General features: G+C 43.4%; 1 protein-coding gene across 3 annotated transcripts; it reads left to right on the plus strand.

Annotated features, from left to right (window-relative positions):
- The first annotated feature begins 1571 nt into the window (after positions 1–1571).
- LOC148648822 (chemerin-like receptor 2) lies at positions 1572–15916 on the plus strand. 3 transcript variants are annotated; one of them, XM_088606814.1, is made up of 3 exons: positions 1572–1774; positions 5439–5548; positions 13544–15916. In XM_088606814.1, exon 3 carries the CDS (start codon positions 13567–13569, stop codon positions 14596–14598), a length of 1032 nt encoding a protein of 343 aa, XP_088462940.1. In that variant the 5' UTR covers positions 1572–1774; positions 5439–5548; positions 13544–13566; the 3' UTR covers positions 14599–15916. The 3 variants fall into 3 exon arrangements, with proteins under 3 accessions (XP_088462940.1, XP_088462939.1, XP_088462941.1); XM_088606813.1 differs by lacking the exon at positions 5439–5548; XM_088606815.1 differs by lacking the exons at positions 1572–1774; positions 5439–5548 and adding an exon at positions 1809–2582.
- The last annotated feature ends 641 nt before the right edge of the window (positions 15917–16557 follow it).

A 16557-nucleotide genomic window follows, 5' to 3' on the forward strand; every position in this document is an offset into this window, starting at 1 on the left:
TGCCACGATAATTTATCTGCATTCTTTAAGAAACCGCCAAGCTGGGCTGAGCGACACTATCACGGCAGAGACGTGGAAATACTCGCACACGCCGGAAACCACACGGAAACAATCCAGAGAAACTCATGCCAAAGCCCACACACGACGCCTATGGCGCACCGACAACTCATTTTAACAAAATTACCAATAACTGCTCTTACGTCACTTTATTACATAATCGGGAGAAGAAGATGATGTAATATCACGATTGACTGGTTCGTCTTGGAATACACCAATCTACCAATAAACTATTAACTACACCTCCGGTCAACCAATGCTACTTATATTTCATGATCTTGACTCGTTGTCACGTACTGTATGTAAAATGTAAAAATGTAAAAAAGAGTGTCAACATTTGAGGGAATCGGTTGTGTTGTTGAGGTGTGTTATTATAACCTTTCTTTCCTTTTGTTAGTTGCTTTCGAGTATAGTAAACGCATAGACTTTTTCTATTTAACCCACGATAGAAAGTAGAACGTAGAACAGAGTCAACATTTGAAGACTAAAACGTGCGAGGAAAACCCATGGAAAATCGGACTACATCTGGTTTGGAAGCCAGTACATCGCATGAGAAACAGACATACACCACAAGGGAAAGGACAACTATTATTCAAATTATTCAGACACCAGAGCCGATGGTCTCAGAAGCCAAATAGCCTACCAGTGTGTCTTTGGACTATGGGACGAAACCGGAGCACCTGCAGGAAACCCACGCGAACCCGGGGAGAACATGCAAACTCCACACAGACAGTCACCCCAGGTCCGGAACTGAACCCCGGGCTCCAGCGCTACCTTGACCTAAATTATTGTCTCATTGATGGCGTCCGGTATGGCTGCATCTCAAACCACTTCGGCTGCTGATTAACAGTGAACAGAACTCAACGCCCTTTCAAGTGCACACCAGCACACACAAAATCAGCTTCAGAGGTGCTTTCAAAAGGGAGACGACGGTATTTGCTAGCTTCTTTCAAATCGTTTGACAGTCGTTAAGATGGGTCATTTCATTAAAACGCTCGTGCGAAGACGAGCAGGTGTTATTTATTCTTTAATCTACCAATGCCTGTGAGTTACTAGCTATTAATTTACTTAATGCTGTTTTATCCAAAGCTACTTGACTTTGTACTTATTTATACAGCTGGTATTTTACTGAAGAAATCTCAAGTACTATGTGTTGCTCACACAGTACTTGAGAACACCTGTTCAACCTAACCTAAAAATTCAACTTCAAGTCCAGAGTCTGAACTCCTCACCGTTTTGCCTCAGTTGGAAATCTGGTTTACACTAATAAACCCCGAATAATTTCCAACCTGCACGGAGATGTTGATAGTACCTGTTTGGCCTCTCTCTGAAAATTGTAGGAGCGTAATACAAAAGAAAAAAAATCACAAATATATAATTCGCATGTAAATTGAGGTGTGCTGTTAGTTTGATGTCAGATGTTCTTTTTTCCCTCTAGTTTATTTATTACACCCTCATGCATAAATTATGAACAGGATTCACAGGAAAAGGTGGGCTGTATTGAAAGGTGCCCGCCCTGTCACACTACAATATGGACACAGTCTGAAAGCGCCACTCGCAAAGATCCACCTAAAAAGTCTATCATAGAGGGAACTTGAGTGGGAATTTATTTTTTTACAGTTGGTATATTATTTCAAAAGACGTACAGACCCAGGACTCACTTTTGTTTTGCAACTGTAAAAAGTTAACTCTTCAGACTAAAAACGTCGGCTCCCGGGTAAGTTCACGTGTATAAATTAAACAGTTTAGAACGATTTTTTTTTTTTGCAGAAAACGTTTCATCCAGATTGGAGATGTTTTTTTTTTGACAAGTTGCCAAATATTTTCAGACGGTTGTTAAGTACACCCAGGGTTGTGTAACCTACTCGTTTATCATGTGCGGTCAGCGAAGACGATCGTGATTTTATTATTTCACCTTGTATAATTAAAAACTAGTTCTGATTTTTTTTTAAAGCACAGAGTGACAGATTTCCTATGCTTGCCGTAACCAAGAAAAGTATACAGACTTTTGTATACAACATGTGGCGAACCAGTGTTATGATAAATTCACATCTGTGACAAATAGCAAAACACGCGAAGGGCACAGATTTCTGAAATCCAAGATCAGGAATCGGAACAGGCTCGGATACTCAGACACCAGATGCAGCAGGCAAAAATAGGACTAGGGGCTCTTACAAAGTAGATTCACATTTTGAACACGTGGAGAAAGAAATTTTTAGTTTGACAAAAACGTGAAAGTGGAACACAATGGGGAATGGGACGGCTGAAAAAAATCACCAAGCAACAGCTAACTAAAAATATTGATTTCCAAATAAGCTCCGATATTCACGCTTGTCCTGTCAAATGTCAAATACAAATAGTCCCTAGGCATCTTTCTCCCTGAAGCATGAATGATCTTTCTGTGCTTTTAATCAGGCCATAGGGTCTTTAGCCTATACTCGAGCGGTACAGTCTTAACCACCCTCGCAAGAAAACATCTCGCTTGCTGATCATAGACGTCTCTGCTAGGACACGTTGTAAGAAAGGTAATTGTAATTGGCTGTAATTACAAATTGCGGTTGTTGATGATGATGCAGATGTCAACGTTCGCGTGAGGTTGGAGGACTTTACCGACAGCTGATTACTATCCTTTTCCCATCGCTAAGTCACGTAAGAAACGTTGATTGAGCACCAACTTCAACAGTTCCAGCGAATTCACAAATGCCCTGCATTTAGAGCGCATCCGAGTCTTAACAAACCGTGTTCCCCGCTGTGTTAAATGTGCTCCTGATTGCTAGAATGCGTGGTTGAGTATTAATTTTTGGACTCCTTCCAGATGCAGGGGGAAGGTTCGCATTGGTGAAATGCAGAGGCTGAGAACTTCGGCAGAAGTTGAAATTTAATTGAAAACTTTAAAGCTAGAGAATTTAATTGATATAATTAAATCAGGAAATAGGCTACAAATCAGCTAACTCCCCAGCCCCCTCCATTTTATCATTACGTTATCAGAATAAACTTATTAGCTTTTGCATGTATGTTTCAAGAAAGAAATACAGAGTTTAGATATTGTAACGCATACGGCCGACGTTGCAGGTTGTGCGAGCCGGCTTACCAGCGCGGTGACGCCACCTTCCCTGTGAATAGTAGACACTTCCGCCGCCGGGCTGGGGAAAGTTCTCCCTTTAGCTCAGCTGGCTGGGTGCTGGGTGGGGGGCCGACCTGAGGCGACAGCGGCGAGGGCGCATACCTACGTGAACCCGATAGCGCTACAATATTTAGTTAAATGTCTCTGGCATCTTTCCAGTTGATTCCTGACTGATTTTATTATACTCAAGTGACAATAAATGTTGCCTAAGCAAGCGATGAGCTCATTATTTGTGATGAAGTCATTTAACCAGTGGTCAGCAGTGACGCCTCTCAGTGCTGGGGCTCGGGGTTCAGTTCTGAAAATGCGGTGCTCTCTGCGTGGAGTTTGTATGTTCTCCCTGTGTTTGCTTGGGTGTCCTCCCACGTCGTCTGGGACAATTGGCCCTGGAGTCAGAGTGTGCTTGTCTGCGTTTGTGTCTGCGTTTGCCCAGCGACGGAGTGGCGTCCCATCCAGGATGTACCCTGTCTCGTGCTCGTTGCTTGCCGGGACAGGGTCCGTCTCCCCAGTGACCCTGAATTGGATGAAGCGGTCCACTTTCTAACCACAGACACAAACACAGACATGCACACACGCACACCAGGGCCAGTTTTCCCAGAAGCCAATTAACCTACCAGTATGTCTTTAGACTGTGGGAGGAAACCAGGCCATCTGGTAGAAACCCACTTGAACGTGGGAAGAACATAAACTCCATGCAGAAAACAATAGGAATTCCCACTACTGCGAGTCAGCAATGCTAACCACTGTGCCAACCATGAGCTATACAACGTAAGGCAAACTTTACTTGCTGCTTTGTAAACACCCTGGGCACATCAGATTGAGAATATAATGGGGATCACATTAAGACGTTTATTATCAATAGGACGTATCAGAGGGTGCTTGTGCGTGAAAACCATTTTAACAAAACAATGAAGGTGGGTGTTGGTCTGATGAACAGACATTCTCAGAGCGACGTCAGGTGAAATGTACTCAGTCACACATTGGCTTTTAAATCTTGAGAAATCTACCAGTAGGTTATGAGAGTCTATGTGCTGTTCTGGAACATGCTGTGAAAAAAAAACCGTGACCACAGCTGTATCATTTCTCAAGTTTCTGAGTGTCTAGCAAAAACGCTTAAGCAGAAACCATGCCGGTATGTCCTGAATTAATTGTCTGAAGTACCGCAGGTCAGAACCACTGATGTTAAAACAGCACAGATGTGCTTTAAACGAGGGGAAGTGGCTTCAACAAAACAGTTTGGTTCTCAACAAGTCCCTGAAGCAGTATCTTATATATAAAGGAACAAGGAATAGGTTTATTCCATGCTGAAAAAAAGAAGAAAGAGAATACAATGTTTCAGCCGTGGAGCCTTCTTCAGGTGTCTGAAGAAGGCTCCATGGCCGAAACGTTGTGTTCTCTTTCTTCTTTTTTTCAGCATGGAATAAACCTATTACTTGTTCCTTTGCAGCCTATGCATGCTGACGCAGCTACCCACCTGTACTCTTATATATTAATATAACTTTAGCAATCAAGTTAACAGAACACTGCACCATACGTCTCAATTGTTATCCTGTGCTTTATAAATAGTTATCTTTATGAAATAAGATGATAGTATTTATTTACTGTATTGGCCACATCTCTGAAAATGCCACTTGAAATAAAAATTGTTCATCATAATACTTTTGAAGTAAAAAAAAAACAACAACACTGAATTCAAACCACAAAATCTCCCCAAAAGTCTTATGGACTTATTTTTCTAAGTGAAATAAGACTTCGAAGGACTATTCCATGTCGAAATGTTCTGAGTCCTAATCTGTGTATCAGACTGTAGATTGATGGTTGTACCCTTTGGAAAACCACACATAGCCTGTACAAAGCATATAATCTCTAGTACAAGGTATCCATTTGTAGATGCTATTCCAGGAATGTAATAAATACTCATTTTCCAGTCTGTCAATTTAAAACAGCTTTTACGCCATTATTGAACTTTATAGTATTTCTTGTATACTTTATTGAAAATCATAGTGGACACAGATAAAGCAAATGCACTTTGTACAGTTACAAAGTCCATTTTTACTGCAGTAACTCATCCTGGATAAGCAAACTATTACTGTTAGACATGCCTTGGAAACATGTGAATAATATTGTTCTAATTGCATTCCAAACAATTCTCCCACATCTATTTTTCAGTAAGAAAAAGCATAGCAACGAAAGTGAGAGGTTTTTATTACATAACAACATTATGTTTTGCCTAACTTATGTCTTGCCGACGCCCAAGAGTGAGTCAGGTTCTCCAAGATAGACTTCTCTTTAAAACAAGAAGGAACATTTCACCGAGTTTATTATTGGACTTCGCCTCTGGGAGAATAGTGGAGAAAGCCCTTGTCTGTAAGTACAGAGACATAGAACCCGGGTTAAAATATTGAGAAAACTGTGTTTATCATAATGTGATTTCAGAAAGTGTAGCAGAGACTACATGCTTGCTAGCTAGCTAGGTGTCACAGTGTAGGACCAGAAACATGGAAAAACAATGAAAGCTCTTGTGGAAAACACAGTGAGAAAACTGTATTATCTGTTGTGCACACGCTACTGTGCTGTCAATCTCATTCAGCCTCAATGGAATTTATTTTTGCAATGGCTATTTGAGATTGCATTGAGAAATTGTATGCAAAGAGCAGCCATTGTGGTTGTCAAAGTCTTTGAATTGCTGCTATTGTTATTAATTTGGCCTCGTGAGGGGCTGTTTGAGCCAGGATGTCACTCTCTGCAGACGTCCACTGGCTGGAAGGAGAGTTATAGTAGGACTAAGTGGAGTTTTCACTGGGGGGACTGGTGATATTATAGGTGGGCACAGCAGCCCACCCCCAGAAGAATTGGGAGGCCAGGTGATGTGAGCACAGTTTTCCCAACAATTCAGAACCGAATTGCATTAAAGAGCATTCCATGACCCAGGAGTGCCATGGGTCTGTGGAGATGGGGCTGGAGATTGGGTCCATGTTTGAGCCCTTGCACCAGGACGAGAGGATTCTTCACTTGCAGGTGGAGGGTGTGCATACACTGTGGAAGGTGTGGACCAACAATTCATGCTCTTAGAGTCTTTGATGTTCAGGGGCCAGACATAGGAGTTTGTGCAGTTCAAAGTCTGACTATCTGAGATGTTCAGGGCACAGATGCAGGCGTTTTTACAATTTAAACTCTGAGAGTCTGTGATGTTCAGGGGCCAGACACAGGACTTTCTACAGTTTAAGCTCTGACTATCTGTGATGTTCAGGGCCCAGATGCAGGCGTTTCTGCAATTTAAACTCTGAGAGTCTGTGATGTTCAGGGGCCAGACATGGGGCTTTTTACAGTTTAAGCTCTGACTATCTGTGATGTTCAGAGGCCAAACATAGGAGTTTCCGTAGTTCAAGCTCTGAGTATCTGTGATGTTCAGGGTATTCAAACGCAGTAGTTTCTACAGCGCCAGCTGACGATGAAGCTAGAGAGTGCCCAAGCCCAAATAGTCTTTGATGTTCAGGGTCCAGAGCCAGGAGTGTCCATAGTTTAATCTCTAAGAGTCTGAGATGTTTAGAGATGTTTTACAGCTCCAGCTGAGGTAGAAGTCAGAGTCTTGGTTAGCCGATCCTGGTGAGGGGGAATCAGCAACAATTGCCTCATGAGCATCTATGTGAAAAGGAAAACCACCTTCACTGGAGAGCCACCAGCAGGATAAGGGCCTCCTCATCCCATATTCTCATGAGGCACTGCAGAGGGATCTTGAAGGAAAGACAAAAAGTAGGGTTATGAGCTTCTGGTGTGCTTGCACCAGACATGGAGACAGACAAAGCACAGGAAGCAGACGATTCCTCACAGGCCAGGAGATTTAGCTCTCCTTTCCTGGACAGAGATCACTTTATTAGCCATAAACAATTTCTTGCATTAGGAATTTGTCTTTTCACATACCCCAGCTTACTCTCCATGAGACACACAGGCACACAGGCAAGAAGAGAGAAGCTTGGGGTTAGAGCGCAGGGTCAACCATTTATACGGCACCCCTGGAGCATCTGGGGTTAAAGGCCTTGCTCAGGGGCCCAACGGAGTAGGATTCCTCTGCCGGCTGTGGGATTTGAACCTCCCAGCCACAGGCGCAGAACCTTAGCCACAGAGCCACCGCTCTGCCCAGATGTGGTTTCCAGATGTGCTGTGTTGGTGCAGGTGAATAGCCCAGATGGACAAGATTGTGCTCAGAGGAGTGGTTCTTGAGCTTGGGCAAGAATGGGCCAGAGTAGACACCTCCCTGCTGATTGAAGTAGCACACCACCTTGTGCTTTTGTCACTCCGGATGAGGATGTGCTCCTTGAGCAGCATGGGGTGGAGGTGGTGTGGTCACAGTGTTTCTGTGGAGTCACCACCATGGCAGTCCATCTGACTGCCCTCCCATTCCATACATTGTCCATTGGCAGGACTACTCTCTGAAGGACTCTGTTGCAAAGCAACATCTGAGGTGAGGTTGCCCGGGTATAAGACCACCTCAGGACGTGCAGATCATGATATTTTGAGGTGCTGTGAGCCTCCAGAGAATGAGAGGAACGAGAGTGTGAGAGTCTAGTGGGAGGTCTTGGGACACTGCTTTCATGAGCCCCAGTTGTCGCTGTGAAGGTCAGACAAGGAAGAAGGAGCCCATAGAGAGATACTGTCCCGCCTATGGTGTCGACCTATAGGCTAAAGACAGTGGTAGATTTGTTGTTACAGCCTTTTATAAGTTGAATCTTTTTCCATTAATTCAGACAGGTGTTGCAGCAAGCAGAAGTGAAATCAGTTATTTATACTGTAATGCCTTTAAGACAGCATTGAAACATTTGCATGAAGCAATGACAGGAAACATCAGCTGAAGACCAAACCAATAAAAGACAAAATTGTCAAGAGAGTCTGAAAAAAGTCCTACCACTACTGTACTACATAGCAGAGCTAAAAATGGTCATCTTAAATTACTGTGCATTGTATTCTCATACTGCATGAATACATTTCCTAAGAACTATTTGCTTTTATTTTGTCCACTGTTACTGTATTTAAAGAAAACCATAAATGTACAAAATACTTCTTATATGAGTGTGTAGACTGTTTCTGAGTCCTATAACCTAGTCCCTATCTTTTATGTCAATCCTTATGGGGAAAATCGGTTCATTGTACTTTTGATTGGAGAAAGACATAAAAAATACAAATTCAAGAATGCATCCCCAATAGATAATCAGAGTATGACTGCATTGATACAGTATATTCCATGAATGCCATACAAAAGCCAGCACAACAGCATCAAGAGGGATAATCTTATAGAGTGTGATCAATGCCGCAGGCAGAAATGTGCAGTTCCAGACCGAGGACTGTTCTTCCCTCCACAACAGAGCCTAGAGCACAAAGGAAGGACCTGTCAAGCTCTCGCCTGCTTCATGTGCCACACAGCAGCTCCTCCTCACACTGGAATGGCTGGAATTTCTGACAGGCACCACAGAGAAAGAATACGCCGTAGTCTGTCTGCCCCCCAGGCAGAACAATGCACCCACGGCACATGCCTTATTGAGTGTTGTGAAGTGTGACTTGGCACATAAAATATGTGTTAAAAGCACCGCAGCAGTGCCCTGTCCCAGAAGATAATCCTAGCCGGGATTCACTCACTATCTGCAAAGTCAAGCTTGAGGGAGCAGTCGGGGATCCATGGGTAACGTGCTCCAGATATCGGAGAGCAGGTGCCAAAAGGAACCAACTCTGAAGATGTTAAGGATGTTAAGTCTCTCACTCCCAGAAAGGGGGAAAAAGAAGGCAGTGCGGAGTGACTCTCTGTGCCACAAAACCCGACCTGTGATAGGCCGAAGCACTCCGACCAGACGAGAGTGGAATCGATGGCCCAGTGGTCAGACCGAGGCCACGCCACTCTGTGCTGTATCTCCCTTCTGGACTTGTACAGTACCAATGAGGGGGGCGTGTTCAGACTTTTGTGTTAGGAGAGCCGGCTCCTCTTTCTTGCCTGGGGTTTGTCACAAACTGGGAGGGTGCCATGGTGGTGCAGGAGTTAGTACATTTGCCTCCCAGTGCTGGGGCCCTGGGTTCAAATGTGGACTTGGGGTTCTATATGCGTGGAGATTGTACAGTATGTTTTCCCTGTGTTCCCCTGGGTTTCCTCTGGGTGCGCTGGTTTCCTCCCACGGTCCAAAGACCTACTGGTAGGCTCATTGGCTTCTGGGAAAACTGGACCAGCCAGGCTGTACCCCACCTTGCACCTGTTGCTGTCTGGGATAGGCTCCGGCTGCCCCTTGACCCTGAATTGGAAGAAGCATTTACAAAATGGATGGAGGTTTTGTTTATATTAATAATTAAGTACTAACACAATCAAGAGCCAGTGAAGCGTGCGTGGAAATGAGGACAGTGCGCTTCACTTTAAAAAAAAATGTTCTGTGGGATTTAAAAGGTTAAGAAACAGTGAGCTAAAAACTTGTATTTATACTTTGAAACGTCTGCGATAGGAAGTGGTCGGGGTCCCTCTCCTGAGCCTGTTATGAACGAAAGTGTAGAATGGTTGAAAAATTCGCTTTTTTCTGGGTCAGTGTGGTTCGCTATTTTTGGAAGCGTATTTAATTACGGGATGAATAGTAGAGGCTATTTTTGTTATTCAACCGAGGCATGTGTAGAAAAAGAAAACCATTTTTCATCCTAGTCCCGTGTGTATTTGCAAATATAGAATCCCGTATACTGTTGGCCACTAAAGTCTGTATTTAATGATCTGAAAACTCCAAATAACTCTAAATAACTCCAAACGTGTAAATTACATTGCTGATTTATTAGAGAAACATTCCTGTAGTTCATACAGTATCTATTCCCTCTCCCTCTGCACTGCCATTTCTTAGAAAAATAAAACTTAGAATCACCAATTACATATCAAGTACATATCTAACACCACTCTCATTCAAGGCCCCTCAGGACAATTCCGGATCACTCCGAACTTGTACCTCCAGCAACCTTATTTACTTTATCTCTTGCAGTAAATGCCCAGCCATCTACATTGGAGAAACAGGAAGGAGACTCAGGGACCGCTTCAGAGAACATGTTAGGGCTGTGAAGATTAAAGATCTCTCCAAGCCCATTGTTTCTCATTTCACCATGATCACACTAATCTCTCCATGTGTGTTTTCAAAGATGGTTTTCCGAACTCCTACATCAGAAAGACTACAGAAACCAAAATTATCCTGCAGCTAGGATCACACCTTCCCCTTTCTCTGAACGACAGACCAATTTTCTTCTAAATTCTCTCTATTCAGTGTAGGTTTCATTTCACACCTCTCTTCACCTATCCTGACTTCACACCTCCTGATTGGCCTCTCTTTCTGTCCCCTGCTCCTGCCTCTCGCTCCTCCTCTCTCCCAGCTTTTGTTCTCCTGCTAAATTACCTTTGCTTACTGCCTTGTCTTTCTCTCGCAGCTCCCCACCTACTACAGAATCACCAATTATTCTTGTTGTACATTCCACACATTATCTAACTGCTTTATCCAATGCAGGATTGGCGTGGGGATCAGAGCTTGTCCCAACAAGCTCTTGTTATTGCCGATTTGGAAAATGAAGACAGATATCACAGACCTTGTGACCGCACACAGGGGAGAATGAGGTGCCTTTTGACTCCTTAAACCCACCCACTCGACTTTTAACTGTGGCTGACTTACCGCATCCTGTCCTGGGCACTCAGATGATGGTGCACCCCCATTTAAGAAGGGTTGATCATAGTCAGACAGTGACATGACTTGGGCTTGAACCCACGCCCACATGCCCAAGAGGAGGCCCCTTATCCAGCATCTTTTGTCTGCTTGTGTTTTTGCCCCAGTAGTGGGCATGCCAGTTGCTGTGTGCTGGTATGGTGTTGCCGTACAGTAGTTGGCATTCCTGCCTCACAGCCCTGGGTTCACTTCCAGACCTGCGGTGCTGTCTGTGTGGAGTTTGCATGTTCTCCCTGGGTTTGTATGGGTTTCCTCCGGGTGCTCTGGTTCTCCCCCACAGTCCAAAGATATACTGCTAGGTTATTTGGCTTCTGTGGAAATTGGCCCAGGTGTGAATGTGTGCATGTTTGTGTCCGTGTGTAGCCTGTGGTGGACTAGCGTCCCATCCAGGGTGTACTCAGCCTTGGGCTAGCTGCTTGCTCCCCTGTGACCCTGAAATCGAAGAAGATGTAAGAAAATGGATGGATGGATTGTGTGCTGGTAGGTGACATTGAAGCACTTTGTGATCCACATCATGTGACTCTCGATTGCTCTTGTCAAAATAAATAATGGAATAACGACACAGCCAACATGTATAGAGTAAGCTTGACTGTATCCCATGCAGTCTTCACCTTGAATGTGCGACTGCTTTTCCAAAGTATTTCAGTATATTTTCCTTTGTTCTGTCCACATTGTCTGCTGTTGGACATAAAAAGTCCGAAACCCCTTGAATCCATCTGTTTGGAGAAGACTGTCATTACTGGCTTCGACATTGGTCTGTCATTATATAATAGTAAGTTCCATCTACATGAGTCATCGGAAACTGTTCAGCTCAGCTCCTTTTGCAATCATGCTTCTAGGAAATCCAAACTGTTTGTGATGCACATTGCCACTTTGCAAGGCAGCAAACAAAAGTAAGATTACATAATAGTATATTTTAAGGAATACGATATTGTATTGAGTTTATTTTATGAAGCCACCCAAACCAGTATTTTGGCATCCCTTGTTGTTAGCTGGCTTGCAAAATTGGCTGCTGTAACAGTTGTCTGTAATAGTGCAGAAACTTTTTTTTTTTGCTCTGGGTAGGTGACATTAAGTTATCCAGTTAACGTTTTTTTTACCCAGTACACCTTGGATACTCTAGTAACTGTTCAACCAACAACCCATTGCCTGATCTGCCCTTATGTGATGTACTGTTCCCCAATAATAAGATCTGGCAATAAATAAGCAAATATGAAAAGATTGTACTGCATTGAGCAGTATACTGTGCTCCTTCCTGATAACAGTCTATGGCAGTATGTCTCTTACAAAAATAATTTTATTAAGGTACTCTGCTGCTCCCCGGAGGCCACAGTAAAAACTGATCATCACTGTTATCTTGTATTCAGTTAACTCACAAGTATTACCACTTAGCTTGAAGTGTTGGGAATATATGGTTCTATTCTTCAAATCTTGAAGATTCAAGCACAACTGTTTATGAATGAAAGATTGATATAGATTCTGGGCTTCTGTGGACTTTTTCCTTATTATTTAAATATTTGTGTTGCAATTAGCACAAATTCAGCTTGGGTGACAGCTGTTGTACCTGCAGAGCTGTGGTGTGCTGAGGTGTTTACAAAGTAAATGGTTTTTCTAGAAGGGGAAAAAGGGTGGGGTGAGGCTCATCACTAAAGGATTGATGGTTTTGTCAAAAAAGGGAGTCATTTCTCCAGGGTGTGCCCCATTACTTGATTTACAAAGCACTCAGACTTATTTTTTGCATCCTTCTCCTTTCCAGGCGCCCTGAAGAAGAAGGAGTCATTTCTCTCAATATTTTTGTTTGGGGGATATTTCGTTTAACTGACCACACTTCTGGATTTGCTGACCAAAATATATATTAGGTCCGGGTTGTATTGTGACTGTTCAAGACATAACACAAATTTGCTGTGCATATTAGTAGATTTCACAACTTGCTATTGCATAAAAAATATTAGTACAGAGGCTGTTTTCAGGCCAGTTTTGGACAACAGCCCTCTTATTTTCAGAGTTATGACCGTTCAAGAATTTCAAGAATTCCTGTGACCTTGGCTCAGTGTTGCCTGTATGAAACCTTTTCCTCAATTTTGAAATGCAGACATTTTCTCAGAATCCTTTATTTGAAAGCGGAGACTTTATCTTTTTTTGGTCTTATTTGGACACAGTAACTTGCTTTAATTTGAAAGTTGAAGCACAACATCTAATCTGACATCAACCCACCTAACCTAGCTGGCGCGTTTTTAAAGAGGGGGAAACCAGAGCGCTCACAGAAAATCCCCACTGGTCTGGCAACATGAAATTCCCCATACAAAACACATCCCAGGCCGAAACCAAACCCAGAACCCCGGACCAGTGAACTATGCTATGTTCTATGTTCTGTCCTCTTCTGTCCCAGGTCTCTCAAATTCACTACATTTAATACAGACCTATAAAACACAAAGCGTTTCATATTCGCCAGGGAAAAGGAGCACAAAACCTTTTACACTATTTTAGTGCAGGATCAAAGACCTACTGACAAAGGTGTTGGCCAACAACCATGAAATCTAGGATTTGACAGGACAGAAGTTAGCAATAGGATCTTTGGTAGTACAGATGAAAATGTTTGACGTGTGTGCTTTCTGATTCTCAACCTCCTTTGCTTTTTTTTCAGGGCCAGGAAACGCCAGTGCAGTCATGGAAAACTACGATTACGATAATTACTCCTACGAATACTATGAAGAGGAGCCCCCACATGGCAGCCAAAAAGAGGTTTCGCACATATTTTCTGTTGTCATCTACAGCATCTCTTTTGTGCTTGGCGTCATTGGGAACGGAGCCGTCATCTGGGTGACCGGTTTCAAGACGAAGAAGACGGTCAACACCATCTGGCTGCTGAACCTCGCCGTGGCCGATTTCGTGTTTGTGCTTTTCCTCCCCTTCTCCATTGACTATGTGGTCAACGACTTCCACTGGAATTTCGGCAAAGCCTTGTGCAAGGTTAATTCTTTCATCTCCATCATGAACCTGTTTGCCAGTGTGCTCTTCCTCACTGTGATCAGCCTGGATCGCTACGTGGCCCTTGTTCACCTTAGCTGGTCACAGAGAAACCGGACCCTGCGGAACAGTGTCATCGTATGTATCAGCGTGTGGATCACAGCGGCGGCGTTGAGCACCCCCAGTCTGATTTTCCGCGACACCCTTACCATTCAGGAAAGAGTGGTCTGCTACAACAACTTCCACGACACGGACCCGCACACAGCTGTTGTCCGGCACACCGTCATAGTGAGCATCCGAACTGTCGTGGGGTTCCTGATACCTTTCTCCACGATCTCGGTCAGCGGCGTCATGCTGGTGGTGAAGATGCGAAGGTCCGCCACCGTTAAATTGACCAACTTCTCCAAAACTGTAGCAGCCATCATCGTTGCCTTCTTCTTCTGCTGGGCCCCTTACCACGTCTTCAGCCTGATGGAAATCACCGTCCACCACAACAGCCGACTCCACGATGTTCTCAGGACCGGTTTCCCCTTGGCCACCAGCCTGGCTTTCTTCAACAGCTGTCTTAACCCCATCCTCTACGTCTTTACGGGCAAGAAGGTGAAGGCCATCCTCCACAGGTCCTGTATGGAGGTCACCAAGCACGTGCTGAGAGACCTCAGCCAGGCAGGGTCGGAGTCCGTCACCCTGTCTGACCAGAATGCCAGGAGCAGGGAAGAAAATGATGGCTAATCCACATTACAAGGAGACTGTTTTCCCTGGAGAATTTCCATGTTCTCCTTTTGGGATATATAGTGCCACTCCAGTATTTGAATCCGCCATGCACAGACAGGCTTAGAGAGAAAGTTATACACTTTCTTTGGCTGTAAGCCTTAGAATCTCTGTTTGCTCTGTTGCACGACAGTGATGCTTAAGTGCAATGGTAGCCTAAATTGTCCTCATTTCAGTACGGACGTTCTCCATGTGGGGGGTATTACACTTTCTTAAAGCTTTAAGGGTGTTTAAGGGTGTTTAAAGGGAAACTGCAGTCCCAATTTCTTAGACAGGCTATTACTGTCTAAGCCGCCATGTCGTTTCAAACTATCAGTCGAGTTCCCATGAATTGCGACCAGATGCAGCGTTTCCTGGTCACTAGTCACTGTAATGACTAAGGTAATGCAATATACGAGCGAATACGAACAGGTTGTGCAGCAGACATTTCACTGCAGAAATGTTTCAACATGATCTGCAGGCAGAGTTAACAAGTCAAGCAAAATGAAGTCGAGAGCAATATTTCTATTGGATTTAAAAGAGATGCATTCACAAGCCTGCTTGTTTACGATGTGAAAAGAACTCTTCACCTCACCAGAAGTTCTGTTGCCTTGTCCTGATTTGCAGAATATGGCGCTACCTGGAAATTTCGCTGTGATGATTTTGTGATGTACTGGAGGTGGTACAAATTACCATGAACTCTTTAATTTTATTGTTGTACGAAATGCATTCATCAATGCTGATTTTTTCTAACCCTGAAATACAAAAATAGCATTGCAGTTCCCCTTTATGGTGCAATCTTTCCTAAAATTGTGTTCACGATTGAAACCTACCCACCTGAACTAATATGTTGTACACACCACACCAAGCTCACTGTCCCCATCTGCAGAGCTTTTCTAGAACAAGAAAGGTTATCTGGCTGCCTCCACACTTCATCAAGATCTGCAGCACAAGATCTGTATTTGGTGTAAAAGGCCTTAATAACTTACCACAAACACACACACTTCCCCAGTTGAATTTCCTGGGAATAGGAGGACAGATTGGGCTGGCATCACATCTGCTCATCATTTAGCGTATGAAGATATATTTATCTGTTTCTATATGTAGTTTCTATTCAGAATTCACTCATTTAGCATGTTTGTTACTGCAATATGAAACCTTCAAACTATTAAACTGTGTTAGTTATTATCAGAAAAAACAGTACCTACTTTATATTGTATTTATTGTGTAGACAGCAACATATTTAAGTTAGATTGTTCCAGCAATGTCTTCAAACCCAATAAATAAGCATATTACAGTATCTCAGCATTACTGTCTGTTCTTACTACTCAATGGTACTGTATTTCTCAATTAAAAATAATGGACGTTTTTAGAAAGCACAAGTCTAGTAATATAGATGGTCATAAACTTTATTATTATGGAATGATTTTAATGGGAGAGGGCTTTGAAACTAAAATTGGTCAGAATCAAACACTTTAGGAAGTTAGATATTTCTAATATATACAATTATGTACTGTGTGAGATATTACACTTTGACAGAGACACATACAATAACACGGAGTATACTAGCTTACATTTGCTTTTACCTCATTGCCTTCTGAACCTGAAGAAACACAACATGGCTGTACGTGTGGTTGGAAATGTGTGCTTCCAATGTTGCACATGTGAAGAAGCCTTGATCAGTTCCCCGTTACACCCTGGTACAACTGCACAGGACACACTCACACCACAGCCACTGTTCCCAAAGCCCAGTTAGCTAACCAGTACGTCTTTGGACTCTGGGAAGAAACCAGGCCACCTGGTGAAAATGGGGAGAACATACAAACTCCACACAGACAGCACTTTGGGGTTTGGACCTAGGGCCCCAGTGCTGCAAGATGGCAACAGGACCACCCTTGAAACCATATTCAATTTAAATGAACTCCACCACAGCTGTTCCCC

The sequence above is a fragment of the Lepisosteus platostomus genome, chromosome 14, assembly GCF_059453375.1.
Source record: "Lepisosteus platostomus isolate fLepPlt1 chromosome 14, fLepPlt1.hap1, whole genome shotgun sequence".
Classification (NCBI taxonomy): Eukaryota; Metazoa; Chordata; class Actinopteri; order Semionotiformes; family Lepisosteidae; genus Lepisosteus; species Lepisosteus platostomus.

Bases quoted from the DNA above. Each gene is read 5' to 3' on its own strand.
- LOC148648822 (XM_088606814.1), top strand. From the start codon at position 13,567: ATGGAAAACTACGATTACGATAATTACTCCTACGAATACTATGAAGAG.